The sequence below is a fragment of the Salminus brasiliensis genome, chromosome 9, assembly GCF_030463535.1.
Source record: "Salminus brasiliensis chromosome 9, fSalBra1.hap2, whole genome shotgun sequence".
Lineage (NCBI taxonomy): Eukaryota > Metazoa > Chordata > Actinopteri > Characiformes > Bryconidae > Salminus > Salminus brasiliensis.
The window spans coordinates 29,148,563-29,166,811 of record NC_132886.1 but is presented as its reverse complement, the minus strand read 5'-3'; the positions used below and the strand labels follow the sequence as shown (position 1 = coordinate 29,166,811).

Here is an 18,249-nt window from a genome sequence, read left to right as displayed (position 1 = left end):
ATTAGAACCCTTGTACTATCACTCCCTGGCCACTATATTTGTAACTCCTGTAATTCCACTCAATGGCCACTATAATAGAACCCTTGTACTTCCACTCAATGATCACTACATTAGAACCGTTGTACTATCACTCTTTGGCCACTATATTAGAACCCTTGTACTATCACTCTTATATTAGGACCCTCGCACCTCCACTCACCACAAGCATTTCTGTCCTGGTATGTTGTTAAAAAGGACCGGTAAACCTTTGTCTTTGACTTGTCTCTGTCTTATTCATCATTGGCCAGCTTCAGACCACAGGACTACTGCGTTATTAGCTGGGTGGTGGGTCATCTCGGCATAACAGCAACACTGACATGGCAATGAGTGTGGAGCTGGTATGAGTATGTGTGTGTGTGTGTGTGTGTGTGTGTCTGCATCAGCTGCGTTGAGAGTGGTCCACCACCCAAAAACTTGCCCTAATACAGAAGGTTCTGGTATTGTGATTGTGATTTTAATCCAGTAAACTGAACCAATCACTAGCTTCAAATAAAAGCATGCCTCAGACACACTGCATGCTCCCAGCACGATTCCCTTTAATAAACATGGAAATATTCAGAGCCAGTGTGCTCACAGTGTGCAGCCTCTTGTAATGGGTGGGATTAAGGCCTGTCAGCCAATTTCAAAGGATTATCAGGGTCCACACTGGAATGTTTTTGCCTTTCATATGAAGTCCCTGAGATGATCAAGTTCTTTCCCCTTTTTAAAGCTCTCCCTAGAGTTGTAGTTAAGAGACTGAGTCAACACTGAGGCCAGGACACATCAGGTCCAAGTGTAGGCTGAGACAACCAGTAGTTAAATAAAGGTCGGGACCATAAATCTGTAGTAGTCAAGGCCAAGTCTTTGGAGTAGTGGACTAGTTTCTAGTAGAGGTGTTGTTACATGATTCAGTATGCTGTTAAAAGTATAGGTTTCTTGAGGGTTCTTACATTTGAAACAATGGAGAAACCTTTTAAGGTGCTTTGAAGAATCTTCAAGAACCTTTGAGGTTACTCGAAGGTTCCTCCACAGTTTCAAATTGAAGAACCCCTAAAAGTTCCTCAAGGAACTGGGTTAAAGTTCTACATTTAGATTATAAATTGTGAATGCAGAGCAGCCAGTCAGAACAGAGGTCATTTACATATATCAGGAGAAAGGGCACAGTAATAAAAGCAGCATGTTTAGATCAGGAGTACAGAGTAGTTGGAAAATCCTGAAAAAAATAAATGTCTGTGAGCTTGAGGGGGAAAAAACACAGAAAATGTAGGATCTGGCCTCTTTAACCCATCCAGCTCTAGGCTCATGAGGAGGTTCTGCCATGGTGAATCAAATCGTGAGTTGTGAGTGAATGTGAGAAAGGGAATCTGTGCACTTTGGCATTCATTGTTTGAGGCAGCTGACTGAACGTACATGTGACCCGGCTTAGTGGAGGAGGAGGAGGAGGAGGAGGCTGGATTTAGGTAGCAAAGCAATCTGAGGTTGCAGATCATTTCTTTCTTATTTAGCTGCACATGCCCGACTTCATTATCCTCCAAAATAACATGCCTTACTCTACACAGATGTTCTTCTAATGTGATTTGGAGGTTAGATTGTAAGGCCTGTAGAAGATGGCAGCATATCGGACATCTGGGAACCATGTGAAATTAGATTATTAGATACATTATAGATATATAGTTAACCTGGAAGCAAAAGCAGTACTACTATAGCATCTTTAGTAGCTTGTTTCATAAACAAACATATAGAAAATCTTCCCTCGTCATTATCCCAGCATATATTTTGCTCACATTTTCCTATTACTCTTATTACTTATTCCCCTAACATTCCTGCCTACATTTGTACTGTATTTTAACAGGATTTTATTCAAAAGGCCCATATCATGAGTACCCCCTCAGAGCCTCAGATCCAGATTTGACAAAAATATAGATTTCTCTTTTATCCCTTAGCAAGGTGTTATTGTTGCCCTCTAAATGCAGTTGAATGTATTTTATTTTTGGGTTTGGTAGTGGTTGTGTAGCTCAGCAGCTGGTTCTGTGACTGCTGGTTCCGTGGTTAAGCCAATGGGTCAGTTGAAGCATAACTGCCCCTACAGAAGCTGTTTAGAACAGAGTCAGTTGATCAGCTTTTCATAAAGGAAGTGGCATAGAGTCACGACATGTCCAAATGTTTGTGGACACCCATTCTAATGAATGCATTTAGCATTGTGCAGTTGTACCCATTGCTGACACAGATGTGCACACACTGCTTGTCTAGCCCCTTTAGAGAAATATTGCCTATTATAGAATAGGAGCAGATAACCATGAACCTATTGGTCATGCCTAAAGCCAGGTGTGAGCTAGAGGGGTGTAAAGCCCCCAGTATTGAGCTGCGGAGAAGTGGAACTGTGTTCTCTGGAATGATGGTGGTGCGCCATCCAATACTTTTGGGATGAGTTGGGGTTAAGGTGGATTGAGTAGAGACAGTTACTCCAACCAAAGCAGGATAAACTCTTAAGCTCACAGAGCTCTCCCTCCCTCCGTGATTAACACCAGTGCTGCGTTTCCAGGCGGGCTAAACTGCTTCTACGCTCGTTTCGTGTCAAATCACACCGTGCCCCTGGGGAGAGAGCCCTCTACCTCTGAGTCTCACCTACCCTCTGTCTCCATAGCTGATGTGCTCAGATCCTTTAAGCGTGTCAACACCTGCAAAGCAACTGGCCCAGGCCACATACCCGGCAGAACGCTTGCGTAGCATGCGCCAATCAGTAGTAGCAGACATCTTTTGTGTGTTGGTGTTTCACACAAGCCACCATTGGCCCTGTTCCAAAGACACCCAGCATTACCTGCCTAAATGACTGGCACCCGGTTGCTCTAACCCCTATCAAATGCTTTGAGAGGCTGGTAAGAGACCTCATCTGCTCCTCACTACCTACAACCCTGGATCCATTGCATTTTGCGTACAGGCGGAACAGATCCACTGATGATGCTGTTGCCGTGACTCAAGCTCCGGGATCTGGGTCTAAACAGCTCTCTGTGCGGCTATATCCTGAACTTCCTGCCGAGCTGATGGCAGATGGTAAGGATTGGCAGCATCACATCCTCCTCACTGACTCCAAACTCCAGAGCCCCTCAGGGCTATGTGCTCAGTCCACTCCTGTACTCCCTATACACCTATGACTGCACAGCCAAACACTGCTCCAGTGTCCTCATCACCTCTCTCTAAACGGAGCTGATGGTGGACTTCAGGAAGCAGGAGAGAGTGCACACCCCTATCTCCATCAATGGGACCACGGTGGAGAGGGTCAGCAACTTTAAATACCTTACATTAAATACCCTAAATACCTTACGTCCAGAAAGCACTCTGCTTTCTAAGGTGGTGCGCACAGCCTAGCACATCATCAGGGTTTCCGCTTCCAATCCTTCTGGATTTATACACCAGCCAACATTTGAGGAAGTACAGGAGGATTGCTTGTTCTCACAGGTAAAGGAGAAGCATGAAGACCAGAACCAGCTTGGTTCCGAGACAGCTTCTACCCCCAAACCATCAGGATGCTGAACAGCAGGTAGTACAGTCTCACTGGCCTTCACACACTGATCACACCTCCACCCCATTCACACACACTTAGCACCCTGCACCTACCTGCTTACTGGAGCTGTGACCTCTGCTTAGTCCCATTGCACCTACAAAGACTTAATGTGTATATTATTCTGTATTTCTTGTTTGTATATCTGTGTTTTTACTATGGTGAGGGACTATGCACCTATGTCTTTTGCTCATCTTTACACCCGTGTCATGTGACCCCACCCATCACACGCGACACTAGTGAGGGCAGATCAACAGATGCAGATGCGTGATCATGGGGACAGCTCCTTAGACCACTGGACCACTCAGGGCCCCCTGACAAACATGATTTGATTTTGATTGGATTTGTTTGCAGGTTTTTTTCAAATGTAATATTTGTTTCACTTCTGTTTTTATTTTATTTTCTTCCAATAAAAACAGAACCTCCATCCATCCACCCACCCATCTATTTATCTTCATACCTGCTTCTTCCTGGTCAGGAGTCTACCTGGAATCATTGGGTGCAAGTCAAGAATACCCTATATAACCATACCCTACACAGGACCCCAGTTCATCACAGAGTACCCCTCACACTGGCAAGCTATTTAGGTAATTTAGCATGACTGATTCACCAACTGCTTTATTTTTCTTTATTTATTTTTTTCTTTTTTCAGGAATTTCCATGATAATTATAGTACCCACACTGGTCTCTGCTGATCTTTACTTCCTGGGTCTTTCTTCGTAGGTTTCAGTGACAGTAAGGTTGTTTATTTCTTAAAGCTCTACAACAGAGCTGAGGTTACTGCATTTAACCTTGCTGACCAGCGTTGAAACCGCCCAAGAATTATCTATCATTAGATTAGCGGAATAAACACTGAAGTAGACACGGAGATAACACCGAAACCGCGGCTGATTCACTCGCTGAGTCGAATCTTACCACACATACAGGAGAGAAGGAGACAGGTGAACTGGAGTTGTGAATCTATGAATCGGCGAGTCGGACTGTTGCACAGAATCGACTCTGTGAACAGAATCGGACTAATAGGGAACCTACTGGAAACGAGTGAATAAAACGACACAGAAACGGACTGGTATGAATCCGTTAGTTCAGAACGCGGTGAGCTCGGAGAGCTCTGATTGGCTGACAGGGGCGGCTTGTCGCGTGAGGCGCGTAGCGGGAATGGACTGTGTTCCGTTAGCTTCTCTGGAGAAACCGAGACCGTTCCCGCTGCCTCCGGAGCCAGTTAGCTAGCTGCTGCTTGACTGGGATGGCGGCTGTAGACCATCTCTGCTTTTTAAATCTCTCCGTTTCCACTCGTGGCGTTTCTGGACCTTGTCGTTAACTCCGGTGAGCAGCCGGAGAGCCGGTAAGTCGTTGGTACACTCGGGTCAGTCTTCAGTTCCTCACACGACCGTTAAACGGCTGAAATGTCAGTAGTGTTGCTGTAAAATAGATTCGTTCACAGAAATATATCTAGCTAGAAGTTTATTATGCTTGTTATGCTTTATTAGCAATGTTAGTACGCTTAATAATGTTCTTCTTCGAAAGGAGAAGCTGCTACTGGACAGCCAGGGTTATCTACCCAGCTTCACCCTCAAACAGCTGGGCTGGGTGTCTCCACTGTACCACAGCAGCTCATGTGTGCTTGTGTGTGGCGTTAGGCAGCCCCTGTGTTAGCTAGCTATTAGCTATGCTACATTACTCCCATCAGCTGAAAGTTAAAATATGAGTTATATTTTATATATATATAAAATATAAAGTTAAATGTAGAAGTTCAAGCTGTTTCTTTCAGAAGAAATGCCACTGCTGTTTTTCACTGGCTGGTTAATGCTGGCTAACCTTGCCACAGTCAGTGAACGTGCACTGAGGCCTACAGAGCTCCTGAAGTACTAAGCTAAGTGCAAAAAAACAAATATTAAGAGACTTAATTTAATATATTTTCCCTCATTTTAGTTACTAGTTATTTTACTAACTGAAGCGTCCCATCCTAAGCCTAAGGAACAGTTTATTAAATTACAGAACTGAGTCCTTAAATTGTGGGAACAATTTATTCAATTGGAAAATTGAGAATATATATATAAATTAAGGAAAGGGTTTATGAAGGCGAGAAACCAGATTGCTAAATTGAGGGAACGGATTGTTAAACTTGGGGAATAGTTGATTTATTTAATTTATAAAATCGTCCCTAAATGTTTCTTTTTTACCTCGGTACATTAAGGTCTTCGTATTAGGCTTTGTAACTTAATCTTAATATGACTTACTGTTGGGAATTACAGTGCTTGTTAGAGCTGTATTACATTATTTATTCATTCATAGCTGTATGTAGGTCTATTTATAGCCTTGTGGTGAACATTGTGTGCTGACTGCTATGGTGGGAATGGACTCAGCCTCGTCTCACTGAGTGACAGCGTGAAGCCCACAGTCCCTGGATGCTGATGGGTGTTTAAACACTGGCAGCCGTGCTCTTCTTTCTGAGAGGTGACCACTTAACCTGTCACACAGCCTGGCTTCACGCTTCACCGTTACACCTCAAGGACAAGAAGGTTTTTTATGTTTGCTCTCACTGTTGGCTCAACAGATGCTGTGCCTATCAGACTGGAGAGCCCTGCCAGTTTTTACAGTGTGTGAGAAAAGCCTGCAGTCTATCAGCACACACTGCTGCCAGCAGATTTAGCAGTGTTACGTAGGAAGGTTTTTTTTCCCTCTCTCTGTTGCTTGCTTGCTCGCTCTCTCTCTCACACACACACTTATGTCCAAACAAAATCCTCTGTTACTGCTGTTGTGAAACAAAGTACATGAGGCAGATATTTGCGTCACTCTGCTCCTGATTGACCTCTCAGATTCCTTTCACGCTCTTTCTTGGAGGTGCCTGAGATCAGTACAGGAGCAGTATCGAACCTCTGCTGAAGTGTGCTGCTTGCAGTGGTGTGTGAACAGACTTAAGGCAGGGCGGAAAGTAACTCCAGCAATTCTGTTTTCACATCCAGACGTTAAACAGAGACTGTGCACATAGCTGACCGACTGTGGGGATTTAAATGATGGGACGCAAGCTGGACCTGTCTACTCTGACGGAGGAGGAGGCAGAGCATGTTCTACAGGTGGTGCAAAGAGACATGCGGCTGCGCAAAACAGAAGAGGAACGACTGAGGTCAGTGTTCATCCTCTAGTCCCAATTTCTACATTTCATTAAGTGCACGAGTGTTGCCATTGGCACCAGCTGGTACACTATGTACATAGAAAATGTTGAATATCAGCGCAGGAATCCCATAATCTTGAATCTCTTGTTCTGAGTCTGATTTCATTTTTAATTCCAGATGACACATGGTTTATTCAGATACCTGATTAACCCTATCAAAAATTTTACTGGGAATTTGAACCTTTACTTTATGTAACATTTAAAGATTAAATAACTTCAGCATAAGGTAAAGGCTCTATTCACATTAAACATTTTTCCTAAAACCGGACACCAAGCCAAGAACTCTTATTTTTAGGGCTGAGACATTGGATCTGATGTGGTTAAAGATTACAGAACCTTTTAGGAACCCTAATTTTTAAGACTGTGAGACGCTAGATCAGGTAGGGTTAATTAAAATTAATTTAAATATGCATATGCTGTAATAACGAAACCCCCACTGTGGACTATATGTGGGTACATGCCACTTTAAATACTATGTGATTATTAATATTTTTTTAATATGTGTGTGCGTTTGTAGTTTGGTCACGTGTTAGCTCTTTGGAAGGATATTGCGGGGATATTGGTTGTTCATATGCACCAATTGCAATTTTCTTGTCCATTTCCAATTTTTGTCCGTTTTCAATTTTTCTAAGAATTATAAATGACATAATTATTAGTGTTCAGCTTTAATACTATAAAAAAAATCGATGAAATATATATAACTATATACTTTTAGATAACAGTGTGTTTAAACATTTTAGCTAATGTAGATTAAGCATTCAAAGCTTGAAAAAGACTTTTGATATATATTCCATAAAGTTTATTTATAGCATTTAACAAACATTCATGCAGAATCATAAATAATACGGCTTCTGGTCATGTTTTAAACAATGGCTGAATTCACTGCCCAATTCTAAATACACCAATAATTCAATCAAGCACACTTACCAGAGTTTCCTCTGCAAGTTTGAAAATGTTCAACTCCTAAAAAGCTTTGCTCCTCATGTGTCATTTTTAAGGCTTTTGTTGCTAATGTTTACACTGACATTATGGAAAAATTAAAACTGACAGATTTGACTGTTTATTGATCTCACTGCTGAGTCTGTGCAGTGATAAACAGCGAGCTGCAGCAGATGTGCTTTGCTCAAGACAAGCTAGCTCTTCATTCGTGTTGGTGGGACATCCAGTTATGTTAACTGCCCTCCTGTTACATGTGCTGCACCAAGCCTGATTGCTTGGTGTATTTCTTAATTGCTATTTTTATTTGATTAAATAATAAAGCCAAATGATTTCTATTTTGGTTTGCTAAGATTAGGCTAGGACAAGTTATTTTAGTATTATATAAAAAATATCCCACAGACACATACAAACCTATCCCATCAGTTGCTGTTTTCTGTCCTAAAGATGGCATGACCTGCTTGCATCACACTGCTCAAAACAAGAGTCCCCCTCACCATACATGTCGAGTACAATGGAGGGATCTGATCATGTAATATCTGTCTTTAGAACAGCTGTGTAAGCTGTGCATGACTGTAGTTCTAACAGTTCGGAAATGGCAGGCGTAATGACCACCTGACTAAGTGCTGAATTCTCTCTTGCCTACTGGGGGAAAATTTAATTGCAGTTTCCATTGCATTTCTGCTTCATCGATAAACCACACTTACCTCATCAAGTATTTTATATCTTTTCTGTCCAGATTCTTTATGGATGGATGGAACACAAATATATTTGTGTTGGCAATTTTGGATGCATTTAACAAACACTGTGAATACTGTGACTGAATAACATGAATTTCACAGTAGGTTCTTTAGAATGGCATTCCAAGCATTGCTAGACTGCTGATTTCCCATCATACTTCGTCATCCTTTTTAAACGCGACACAAAGGGCAGGAAGGGTCCTCCCTTCCCTGTCTCACTACAGCTCACTTCCTCAGACCAAGGATATGCTCTCAGTTTTGTTGGCAGCTGATTTGTATCATTCAGCCATGCGATTTAAAGAGAGGCTTTCACGTGTGTTCAGGAATCTACACTTTGGTTTTACTCCCTGATCCGTGTACCTCAGTGCAGAGTATCAGCTGTTACCAGTTTGATCTTTAATCTTCTATACATAATAAAGCCACGTGGTTCTGATTAAGATGTGCTGCTAATTTATACTGAAGTAAAATCAGTTTGTTTATAGTGAACATTTTAGGTAATGTGACATTTGGACTGATTTTGGACTGATTTTTGTTTTGTAGTCAACTTTTTAGAAATAATACTTTACAACGCTACAGTGAAACACTTTGTGTGTGTTTGTGTAGCAGCATATATTCTGATGAACTGATACCTGCTGCTGTTGTGATGTGAAAAAGCTATTTTATAGTATTTTGATTTGTTTTAATGGTTTAAATTTGCTGTTCAGTGCTGATATGAATGACTACTATGACTACCCTAGTTCTATGTAGTACTGAAAAAAAGTTTCTAAACTATTGATTTTTGCTATACATTTAAAATCAAAAATGAATATCAGCTTGACCAAAGTACCAAAGTTTTTTATTTATTTATTTATTTTTTTTAATAAATATATTTTAAATCAAGAAGTGGTAAACACAGCCTTTGTAGCTACTCAAACAAACACAATATTTTCAGCAAATCCTAATGCACAGGTACTCTGTCTTTTATAACATAACAATAGAAAATTTAAATATCTCGTGCAGCCTGTACAAATATTGGGCACCATACAAAGCCTGTAACACTCCCTTTGGCAAAGCACCACTTGCAAGCCTTTTTTTGCAGCTAAAAATCTTTTAGTTTTTTTTAGTTGGGATTCATTTCAACTCTGTTTTATTTAGCTGTGTTTACTAGTACTGACGTAAAGACCTACAAAATGTGTAACATGGCCAAGGGTGCCTTAATATTTGATTAACACTTTATACATCATGTGTTACATCTAGCTCAGAACATGGCACCTTTTGTTTAAACCCAGCCATTGACAAGCTGAGAAAAGGGGAAAATCTATTAGTCATGAGTCTGGATCTTTCCAGGATATAAAATTATGAATTCCAAATTCAAGTTACTCTAATTGTAATATGCACATTTTTAATGTTTTTTATTTTCTTTTCTTTTATGTTTAGTGTCAAGGTTTACAACACTAGTCCCTATACTTTTGCTTTTCTGACATTTGGGTGGTCTGCCACCTAAGTTGTTTATCACATGTAGGTGTAAATCTCAAGAAATAAATAATGAAATTCCCTTTGATCTTGAATGCAATGTTAAGCAAAAAAAATAAAACAAGAAAATTGCTGTCCCAATAATTAACAGTTTTCCCGATCTAACCCTAAATGAAAAAATAAATAAACAAACACACAAACAATACATAAGTAAATGCAATTCATAACATGATTACAAGACTGTTAGTTGTACATTTTAGTTTATAAATCTCTGTGGAATCTGTAAGTAGCAGTGCATATACAGAACGTAGCTTAACAAACAAAACAAAAACACCCCAGTAATGGAATTCCACAACATGATTAGTGAATATTTCTGGCAGCAGTGTTACATTTGACTGATAATCATACATCCTGCTTACACTAATCTTGTTTTTTTCCCCACATAATGAGAAGCTCTGCTTTTTGGCAAGTACTACATCAACATGTTGGTGGCCCCATTTACAGTGGAATTTTCCTTTAAAGTAAACTTTTTTTTTTGAAGTGATAAACTTTGATCATGTTGGTGAGATATTGTCAAGCCGGAAAGCCTTTCACCTTCACATTTTATTATGTTACAGACTTATTTTACAATAGATTGAGTTCATGTTTAGCTTTAAACATCTACACACAATCGCCAAAAATTATGAAGTGAAAATCTTCAATTTTATTTTACTGATAAAAAAATAGGTTATTTATGGGTCACACACCCTGCCTGATACTTTTGGTAGCAATTACAGCTTCAAGTCATCTTGGATAATAAGCTCTCATACTTGTTTCTGGACCTTTTTGCCCATTCCTTTTGGCATGTACTTGCAAGCTGTGTCAGGTTGGATGAGAAGCGTCATTTTCAGCTCCTTCAGCGGTTGTGTAATTGGATTCAGGTGTGGGCCCTGACTTGGCCACTCAAGGACATTAACAGACTTTCTCTAAAGCCTCTCTCTTGTGTGCTTCAGGTCGTTGTCATATTGGAAGATAAACCTTTACCCCAGTCTGAGGTTCAGTGCGCTCAGGAGTTGTTTTTCCTCTAAGATCTCTGAGTACTTAGCTGCGTTCATCTTTCCCTATATCAGGTCTGGTTGCCTCAGCCCTGCTGCTGAAAACCATCCCCACATCATGATGCTGCCACTGCAATGCTTTACTATAGTGATGGCATTACCCAGGTGATGAGCGACGTCTCATTTCCTCCAGACGTGACGCTTAGTATTCAGGCCAAAAAATTACATTTTGGTTTCACCAGACCAGAGAATCGTGTTTCTCATGTTTTGAGAGTCCTCTAGGTGCCTTTTGGCAAACTCCAAGCAGGCTGTTGTGTGCCTTTTACAAAGGGGTGGCTTCCGTCTGGCCACTCTACCATAAAGGCGTAATTTGTGGAGTGCTGCCTGGATGGTTTATCTTCTAAAAGGTTCTCCCATCGCCACAACTCCACACTCTGATTTCAGAGCAACCCTGGGGTTCGAACTCACCTCCCTGGCCAAGACCCGTCTTCCCTCGAACGGTCAGTTTTCCTGGACGGACAGTTTTTCGATTTATCATTGTGGGGCTCAGTTCTTATGTAGAAAAAGGTGAAAGAGGTGTGTTAGACGGTAAGTGAACAGCTGTTACCATTTACCTAGGAAAATGTTGATCAGGATGCACCCTGGGAAGAAGATAAGGTGGTGGAGGGAAGTGGTGCCCTGTGTACTGCTGGTACGGCCCTGGGTCCAAGCAACTGTGGAGATCTATTTGACATGTGCCACCTGAATAAACATTGTTGGGAACAATTTAAGGAACATAACCATGAGTTCAAAATGATGCCCTGGTCTCCACATATCCCAGATTTTAATCAGTTGGAGCATCTTTGCTTTTTGAGCAGCTGGTGTCCTGGAGAAGCAGCAACCACCTGCTGCTGAATGCACAAAAACTGTATATACTGGCTGGACTTCAGATGAACCCCCCTCTCTACTCTCTCTCAACATCAATGCCTCTGTGCTTTCCTAAAGGTCACTGGATATGCGCCACCATATCCAGGGGTCTGAAATGGTAGAAGAACCCTCTTCCCATATCCAAGAGATCACTGCAGAGGATATTCTTTAATTTAATCCACATATGCCCTATGTTCTACAAAGCAATCACTGTGTCCAGCCACACATCATTCATACCACCTCACAAGAACTAGCAAAACTCCAGCTCATAATCAGGATGGTAGAGCGGCTCTTTGGGTGTACTCTGCCGGCACTTCAATACATACATGACCTCATACATGACATACAGCTCAGACGTTGTGACGTGGACTGTATTAGGTGAGGGAAGGTGTCCGATTGCTCTGTACCACTTGGTGGAGTCGTAGTTACCATCTGACATCCAAGGTCAATGGGACTCCACTGTTATGATGTTAGGAGGCACTCAATGTGATATGCTACCACCCTTCACCCACTATATTATGACTACCCCTGGTTTGGTATGAACTCTGCCCGGGCTGTCACAGATGACACATGTCTGGGTTTGCTGCACAAAAAAATAAGTGAGCACACCAGTCAGGTGTCATGGGCTCGTGCCCATTTCACTGTCCAAAAGGACATGATAATAGGGTACTGGGTGAAGGGTGGTAGCAGTTAGGAAACCACTAACTTTTGGGGAATGTTTTAGAGACACTAGTGATGGTGTACTGAGAATGGACTTCTCATACATAACAGCATAACATAACAATGGTGCCCCGCGGACCATTGATGCCAAAGGTGAACTACGACTCCGGAGAGAGGTGCAGAGCAATCAGCGTGCCACAGTGGACCAGATAACCTCTATAAAGAACACCTTCTGTTAAATAATACAGTCCATGCCACAGCATCTCACTAGTGTCGTCCGAGCCAAGGGGGGTTATTCCCACTATTAGGTAGGTGGTCATAATATTCTGACGTGATTGTGTGTATTTTGTTGAACTCATTGTGAAGTCCATGCCTCTTGGGTCAGAGCTATTTTGGAGGCATGCATAGGTCCAACAGCATATAAGGCAGGTGGTCGTAGTGCTTTGCTTATCAATGCACTTTCTCATGTTGTTAAGGAGACAGACACAGTGTGCAGACTGAGCGGTGTGACTGCATAATAATTCAGAATAAAATTGTATAATGATTGGCTTCAGTTGAGATTACATTTTTAATCACAGCAAAGCTTTGTCATGTTTCTCAGCATTTTGATTAAGGTATTCCTTTGGGAACAGACTTACAATGATCTGCACATTTATTCATGATCTGACTGGCCTCCTAATGAGGACAGTGTTGACTCATTAAACTCTCTGTTCTCTTTATTGGCCTCCGTAGCATCAGAAGATGAGGCCGACACCGCTGCAGTACAATCCCTCTCATAATAGCTTGGACATTTTGCAAGCCATATTCAGCATTTCCAGAGAGACCATTGTGTTTTAGTTTTGTATTTGATGGTTAAAGTCCTCACATTAGTGGCTCTGTGTCAGAATGGCTTTCTGGCTTCAATTTTTGAAGGTATTTAAAAATGCATTAATGTTAGTGCCCAAAACTTTGTTCTTGTTGTTTTTTAAATGAGTTTTCACTTTGAGTTTAGAGCTATTAAGTAATATAGAAGGTCAGTTGTCATAGTGTTAAGATTGTAAAACAGATTTCAGTACATAGGCAACTTTCAAAAGGACATAATTTTTATACCTTTATCATGGAATGGTGGGCAGTGTTTTTTTAACATTTAGCATCCAAAGGGAGACATATTTGGCAATATCAAAATGGATTTCTGGAAACTACCACTTCATCTATATCTATATTTCTTTTTAACTATCACTTCATCTATAATACCTGTTTTTCTGATAGAAAATTGAGTGTGACATAATGGGCAATTGTAATAACCAACAATTTATCTATTTTACGTTTTCTCTCAGTGAATTTTGTAATTGCATTTCGGCCACTTGAATGAGTTGTGGACCATGCATCCTTAAAATAGTGCATTAGAAAACATTGGTTTCATACTTGGTTTGCCATTTTTTGTTCCTGTAACCCTCCATCTGTGGCCTTTAAAAATTGTGAAATACAGAGATCTTTTTGATATGATTGAGACAAATGAGCAGGAAGGCCATCATTGGGTAACCTGTTTCAGTCATAATTGCATCAAAACTTCAACCTCTTTGATTTCATGCAAACAGTGGCTTCTCTTTTGCCTTCCCCTTCTTCTCCCTGGTGGGTTCCGCTTGCATGCATTTTGCCTTTCAATTTCCTCTCTGACACACCAGGAGTAGGACAGAATTTCAAACAGAGATGAGCGAGAGATGGAGGAACCAGCAGGCTGCAAACAAAAAATTGAGCGTTAATAGCAAGACGAGTTTCCTGACTGCGACAGTGCGCAGTTGCATGCGACATGCTGAGAATATGGAAAGCCTTTAATTTGTTTGGTTAGTCATCAAATGAACCTGGTGTCATACCATCAGAAAAGTTAGTTCTCTGATGTGATGTTTACGCTTGGATTGTATGTCTTCATTTTGGCTGGACAGATGGAGGAGGTTGGTGTATCAGGCTACACATTTTGTTTTCAGGTCTGATTTGATGTTTCGCATGCTGAACGCCACTCTGTTTTTCATACACTCATCTCATTCAGGTCATGTGACTTCTTTGTTGTGGTGGCCATATTGATGATCCACCAGCTTAGCCTCTTCAGTTCAGCAGCAGATCATTGCATACAAGATTACTTCAAAAGTACAGTACAAACACAGTATCTGGATGTAACCCCTATTGTTGATTAAGTACACATACCTGTCTTATCAGTTTGATTATAAAATATATCCAAAACTTAAATTTACTTTAACTTTAGAACTTTACATTTAAGTTAAACAAATTGTTGTTCTTGGTTCACAGAGCCTCTGCCATGCTTCACTGTAGACAGGGTGCGCTTTTTAGCTAGCACTAGTTAAACACAAATATAGCCATCAGAGATCAGATACAATGTATAAGTTAAGGAAATCCTGCGGTGGTTTGTGTAATGTTCCACTTCAGCTACTTCAGGTGAAGTTCTCAGCATTATCTACCGACTTTGGTCTTTCGAAGTGAACATTCAGTAGGACTACATGTTGAAAATGTTGGAAAAAACGTATAGCAAGGCTGTTTACCACATATAGCATATAGTGGGTGAAGAGTGGTAGCATAGCATTGAGTGCCTCCCAACATCATAACAGTGACCTTTCACTTTGGATGTCAGATGGGAACTACGACTCCAGCAGGTGGTACAAAGCAATCGACGTGCCACTGTGGAGCAGTTAACCTCTATAACCTCTATAAGGTATACAACTTCCCACCCTTAATACAGTCCATGTCACGATGTCTGACCTGTATGTCATGTATGAGGTCATGTATGTATTAAAGTGCCGTCAGAGTACACCCAAAGAGCCGCTCTACTATCCTGATATGGTTAATCTGTGTTCTGTATTGTTTTTGTACTTTTTTTTTCAATTACCATATTGGCACCAATACCACTTTTTCCTTTCCGATATTAATACCAGATTTTCAAGTATCTGTAGAGTACTGATACTAGCTCTGACTTAAAATGCTTAATAGATGGCTATAAATCCTGATAATTCTTAAAAAGAACTTACTATACTGGTTGAGTAACTGCACATTTGAAAAGTTTCAGAGTTTCTGTAAGCAAGTAGGGAAGCATAATCTTGCTAAGCTCAACCAAACAGCTTTTCATTTGGTGTTTAAAATTCACATTTCATTAAAAGTACACGTCTCTATATAAAAAGATACTAAACTTCAGTGTGTGGCCTTAAAACAAGCAGCTTAAAACTCCAAAACACCACATGGAATGAAAAAGTGCTAAAAGTTCAGTAAATGTCTGTTTAATGGTAATAACTATTTATGACTGGCTGTTTACTGGTTGCTGGGGTCAGTAAGCTTTATGGTATCGGTGCTTTCTATTGCCAATACTGATACTGTGTGTAAGTGCCGGTATCGTGCAACACTATTGGTATCTATCCAGCAGAAATGTGATGAGACTGTGCTGGTTCCTTTTTTTCAAATGGCAATACATTTACTAATTTTCACACTATTCTCATTATTTGTTTTTTGCAGCTACTTTTATGTGAATTTAATGCAAAGTGGCCAATTAGGCTATATAATTAGCTGCTTTGAGACTTTTTACATTTAATATTTGTATTTTGTGTGCTGTTTTTACATTGCCTGTGAGCAGAACTGAAATTAAATTTTGTCTTGGAATGCTGTTTTAAGAAACCTGTAAGCCTCCTGGCTAGATCTCAAACAATAATAAGGAAGTAGTTTCTTTCTTTATTTTAATTATTGTTAACTACTCATTTTGAAAGTATTGTTAAGCAAAGTAATCTAGCTTTCTGATAGTAGCTGGATAACAAACACAGATGCCTAGACCTGTCACAATAATTACATTATGAACTAATTGTACTATATATGGACATACAGTGGGGAGAACAAGTATTTGATACACTGCTGATTTTTCAGGTTTTCCCACTTGCAAAGCATGTAGAAGACTGTAATTTTTATCATAGGTACTCTTCAACTGTGAGTGATGGAATCTAAAACAAAAATCCAGAAAAATACATTGTTTGATTTTTAAATAATTAATTTCCATTTTATTGGGGGAAATAAGTATTTGATCATCTATCAACCAGTAAGAATTTTGGCTCTCACAGACATGTTACTTCTTCTTTAAGAAGCCCTCCTGTTCTCCACTCATTACCTGTATTAACTGCACCTGTTTGAACTCGTTACCTGTATAAAAGACACCTGTCCACACACTCAATCAGTCAGACTCCAGCATCTCCACAATGCCCAAGACCAGAGAGCTTTGTAAGGACATCAGGGATAAAATTGTAGACCTGCACAAGGCTGGGATGGGCTACAGGACAATAGGCAAGCAGCTTGGTGAGAAGGCAACAACTGTTGGTGCAATTATTAGAAAATGGAAGAAATGCAAAATAACGGATAATCTCCCTCGGTCTGGGGCGCCATGCAAGATCTCACCTCGTGGAGCATCAATGATCTTGAGGAAGGTGAGGAATGAGCCCAGAATTACACGGCAGGACCTGGTCAATGACCTGAATAGAGCTGGGACCACAGTCTCAAAGAAAACAATCAGTAACACAGCCGTCAAGGATTAAAATCCTGCAGTGCACGCAAGGTGCCCTTCCTCGAGCCAACGCATGTCAAAGCCCGTCTGAAGTTTGCAAATGACCATCTGAATGATCCAGAGGAGGAATGGGAGAAGGTCATGTGGTCTGATGAGACAAAAATAGAACTTTTTGGTTTAAACTCCACTCGTCATGTTTGGAGGAAGAAGAATGATGAGTACAACCCCAAGAACACCATCCCAACCGTGAAGCATGGCGGTGGAAACATCATTCTTTGGGGATGCTTTTCTGCAAAGGGGACAGGACGACTGCACCGTATTGTGGGAAGGATGGATGGGGCCATGTATCGTGAGATTTTGGCCAACAACCTCCTTCCCTCAGTAAGAGCACTGAAGATGGGTCGTGGCTGGGTCTTCCAGCATGATAACGACCCAAAACACACAGCCAGGGCAACTAAAGAGTGGCTCCGTAAGAAACATCTTAAGGTCCTGGAGTGGCCTAGCCAGTCCCCAGACCTGAATCCAATAGAAAATCTTTGGAGGGAGCTTAAAGTCCGTGTGGCCCAGCGACAGCCACGAAACCTGAAGGCTCTGGAGGAGATCTGTATGGAGGAGTGGGCCAAAATCCCTGCTGCAGTGTGTGCAAACCTTGTCAAGAACTACAGGAAACGTCTCATCTCTGTAATTGCAAACAAAGGTTTCTGTACCAAATATTACGTTTCTTTTTCTGGTGTATCAAATACTTATTTCCCCCAATAAAATGGAAATTAATTATTTAAAAATCATACAATGTATTTTTCTGGATTTTTGTTTTAGATTCCATCACTCACAGTTGAAGAGTACCTATGATAAAAATTACAGTCTTCTACATGCTTTGCAAGTGGGAAAACCTGAAAAATCAGCAGTGTATCAAATACTTGTTCTCCCCACTGTATCCTCATTATTTAGCTGACCTCAAAATTGCCCATTAACGGGAATGAGCTGGTTTGTTGTTCTTGTGTTTTAATTTAAGTCATGTTTTATTTATTTGGCATTTAGGGGCAGTGGTGGCTCAGCGGTTAGAGCGCTGGGATATCGATATCGAGCCTGGGTTCGATTCCTGGGCTTGGCAAGCTGCCACTGTTGGGCCCTTGAGCAAGGCCCTTTACCCTCTCTGCTCCCCGGGCGCTGGAGTTGGCTGCCCACCGCTCTGGGTGTGTGTGTCTACTCACTGCCCCTAACACATGTGTGTGTGTGAGTGTGTG

At 41.0% G+C, this 18,249-nt stretch overlaps 1 protein-coding gene across 3 annotated transcripts in view; it reads left to right on the top strand.

Moving 5' to 3' along the window:
- Positions 1–4,684: 4,684 nt before the first annotated feature.
- Positions 4,685–18,249, top strand: part of myripa (myosin VIIA and Rab interacting protein a) — a 40,209-nt gene continuing 26,644 nt past the window's right edge. Inside the window, exons 1-3 of one of the 3 annotated variants that reach the window (XM_072688139.1) lie at positions 4,685–4,922; positions 5,883–6,239; positions 6,544–6,704. In XM_072688139.1, the coding sequence (XP_072544240.1) occupies positions 6,592–6,704 (113 nt within the window). In that variant the 5' untranslated portion in view covers positions 4,685–4,922; positions 5,883–6,239; positions 6,544–6,591. Of the gene's footprint in view, positions 4,923–5,329; positions 6,240–6,543; positions 6,705–18,249 lie in introns of those variants that run through there. The other 2 variants (XM_072688140.1, XM_072688138.1) reach the window with 2 other exon arrangements.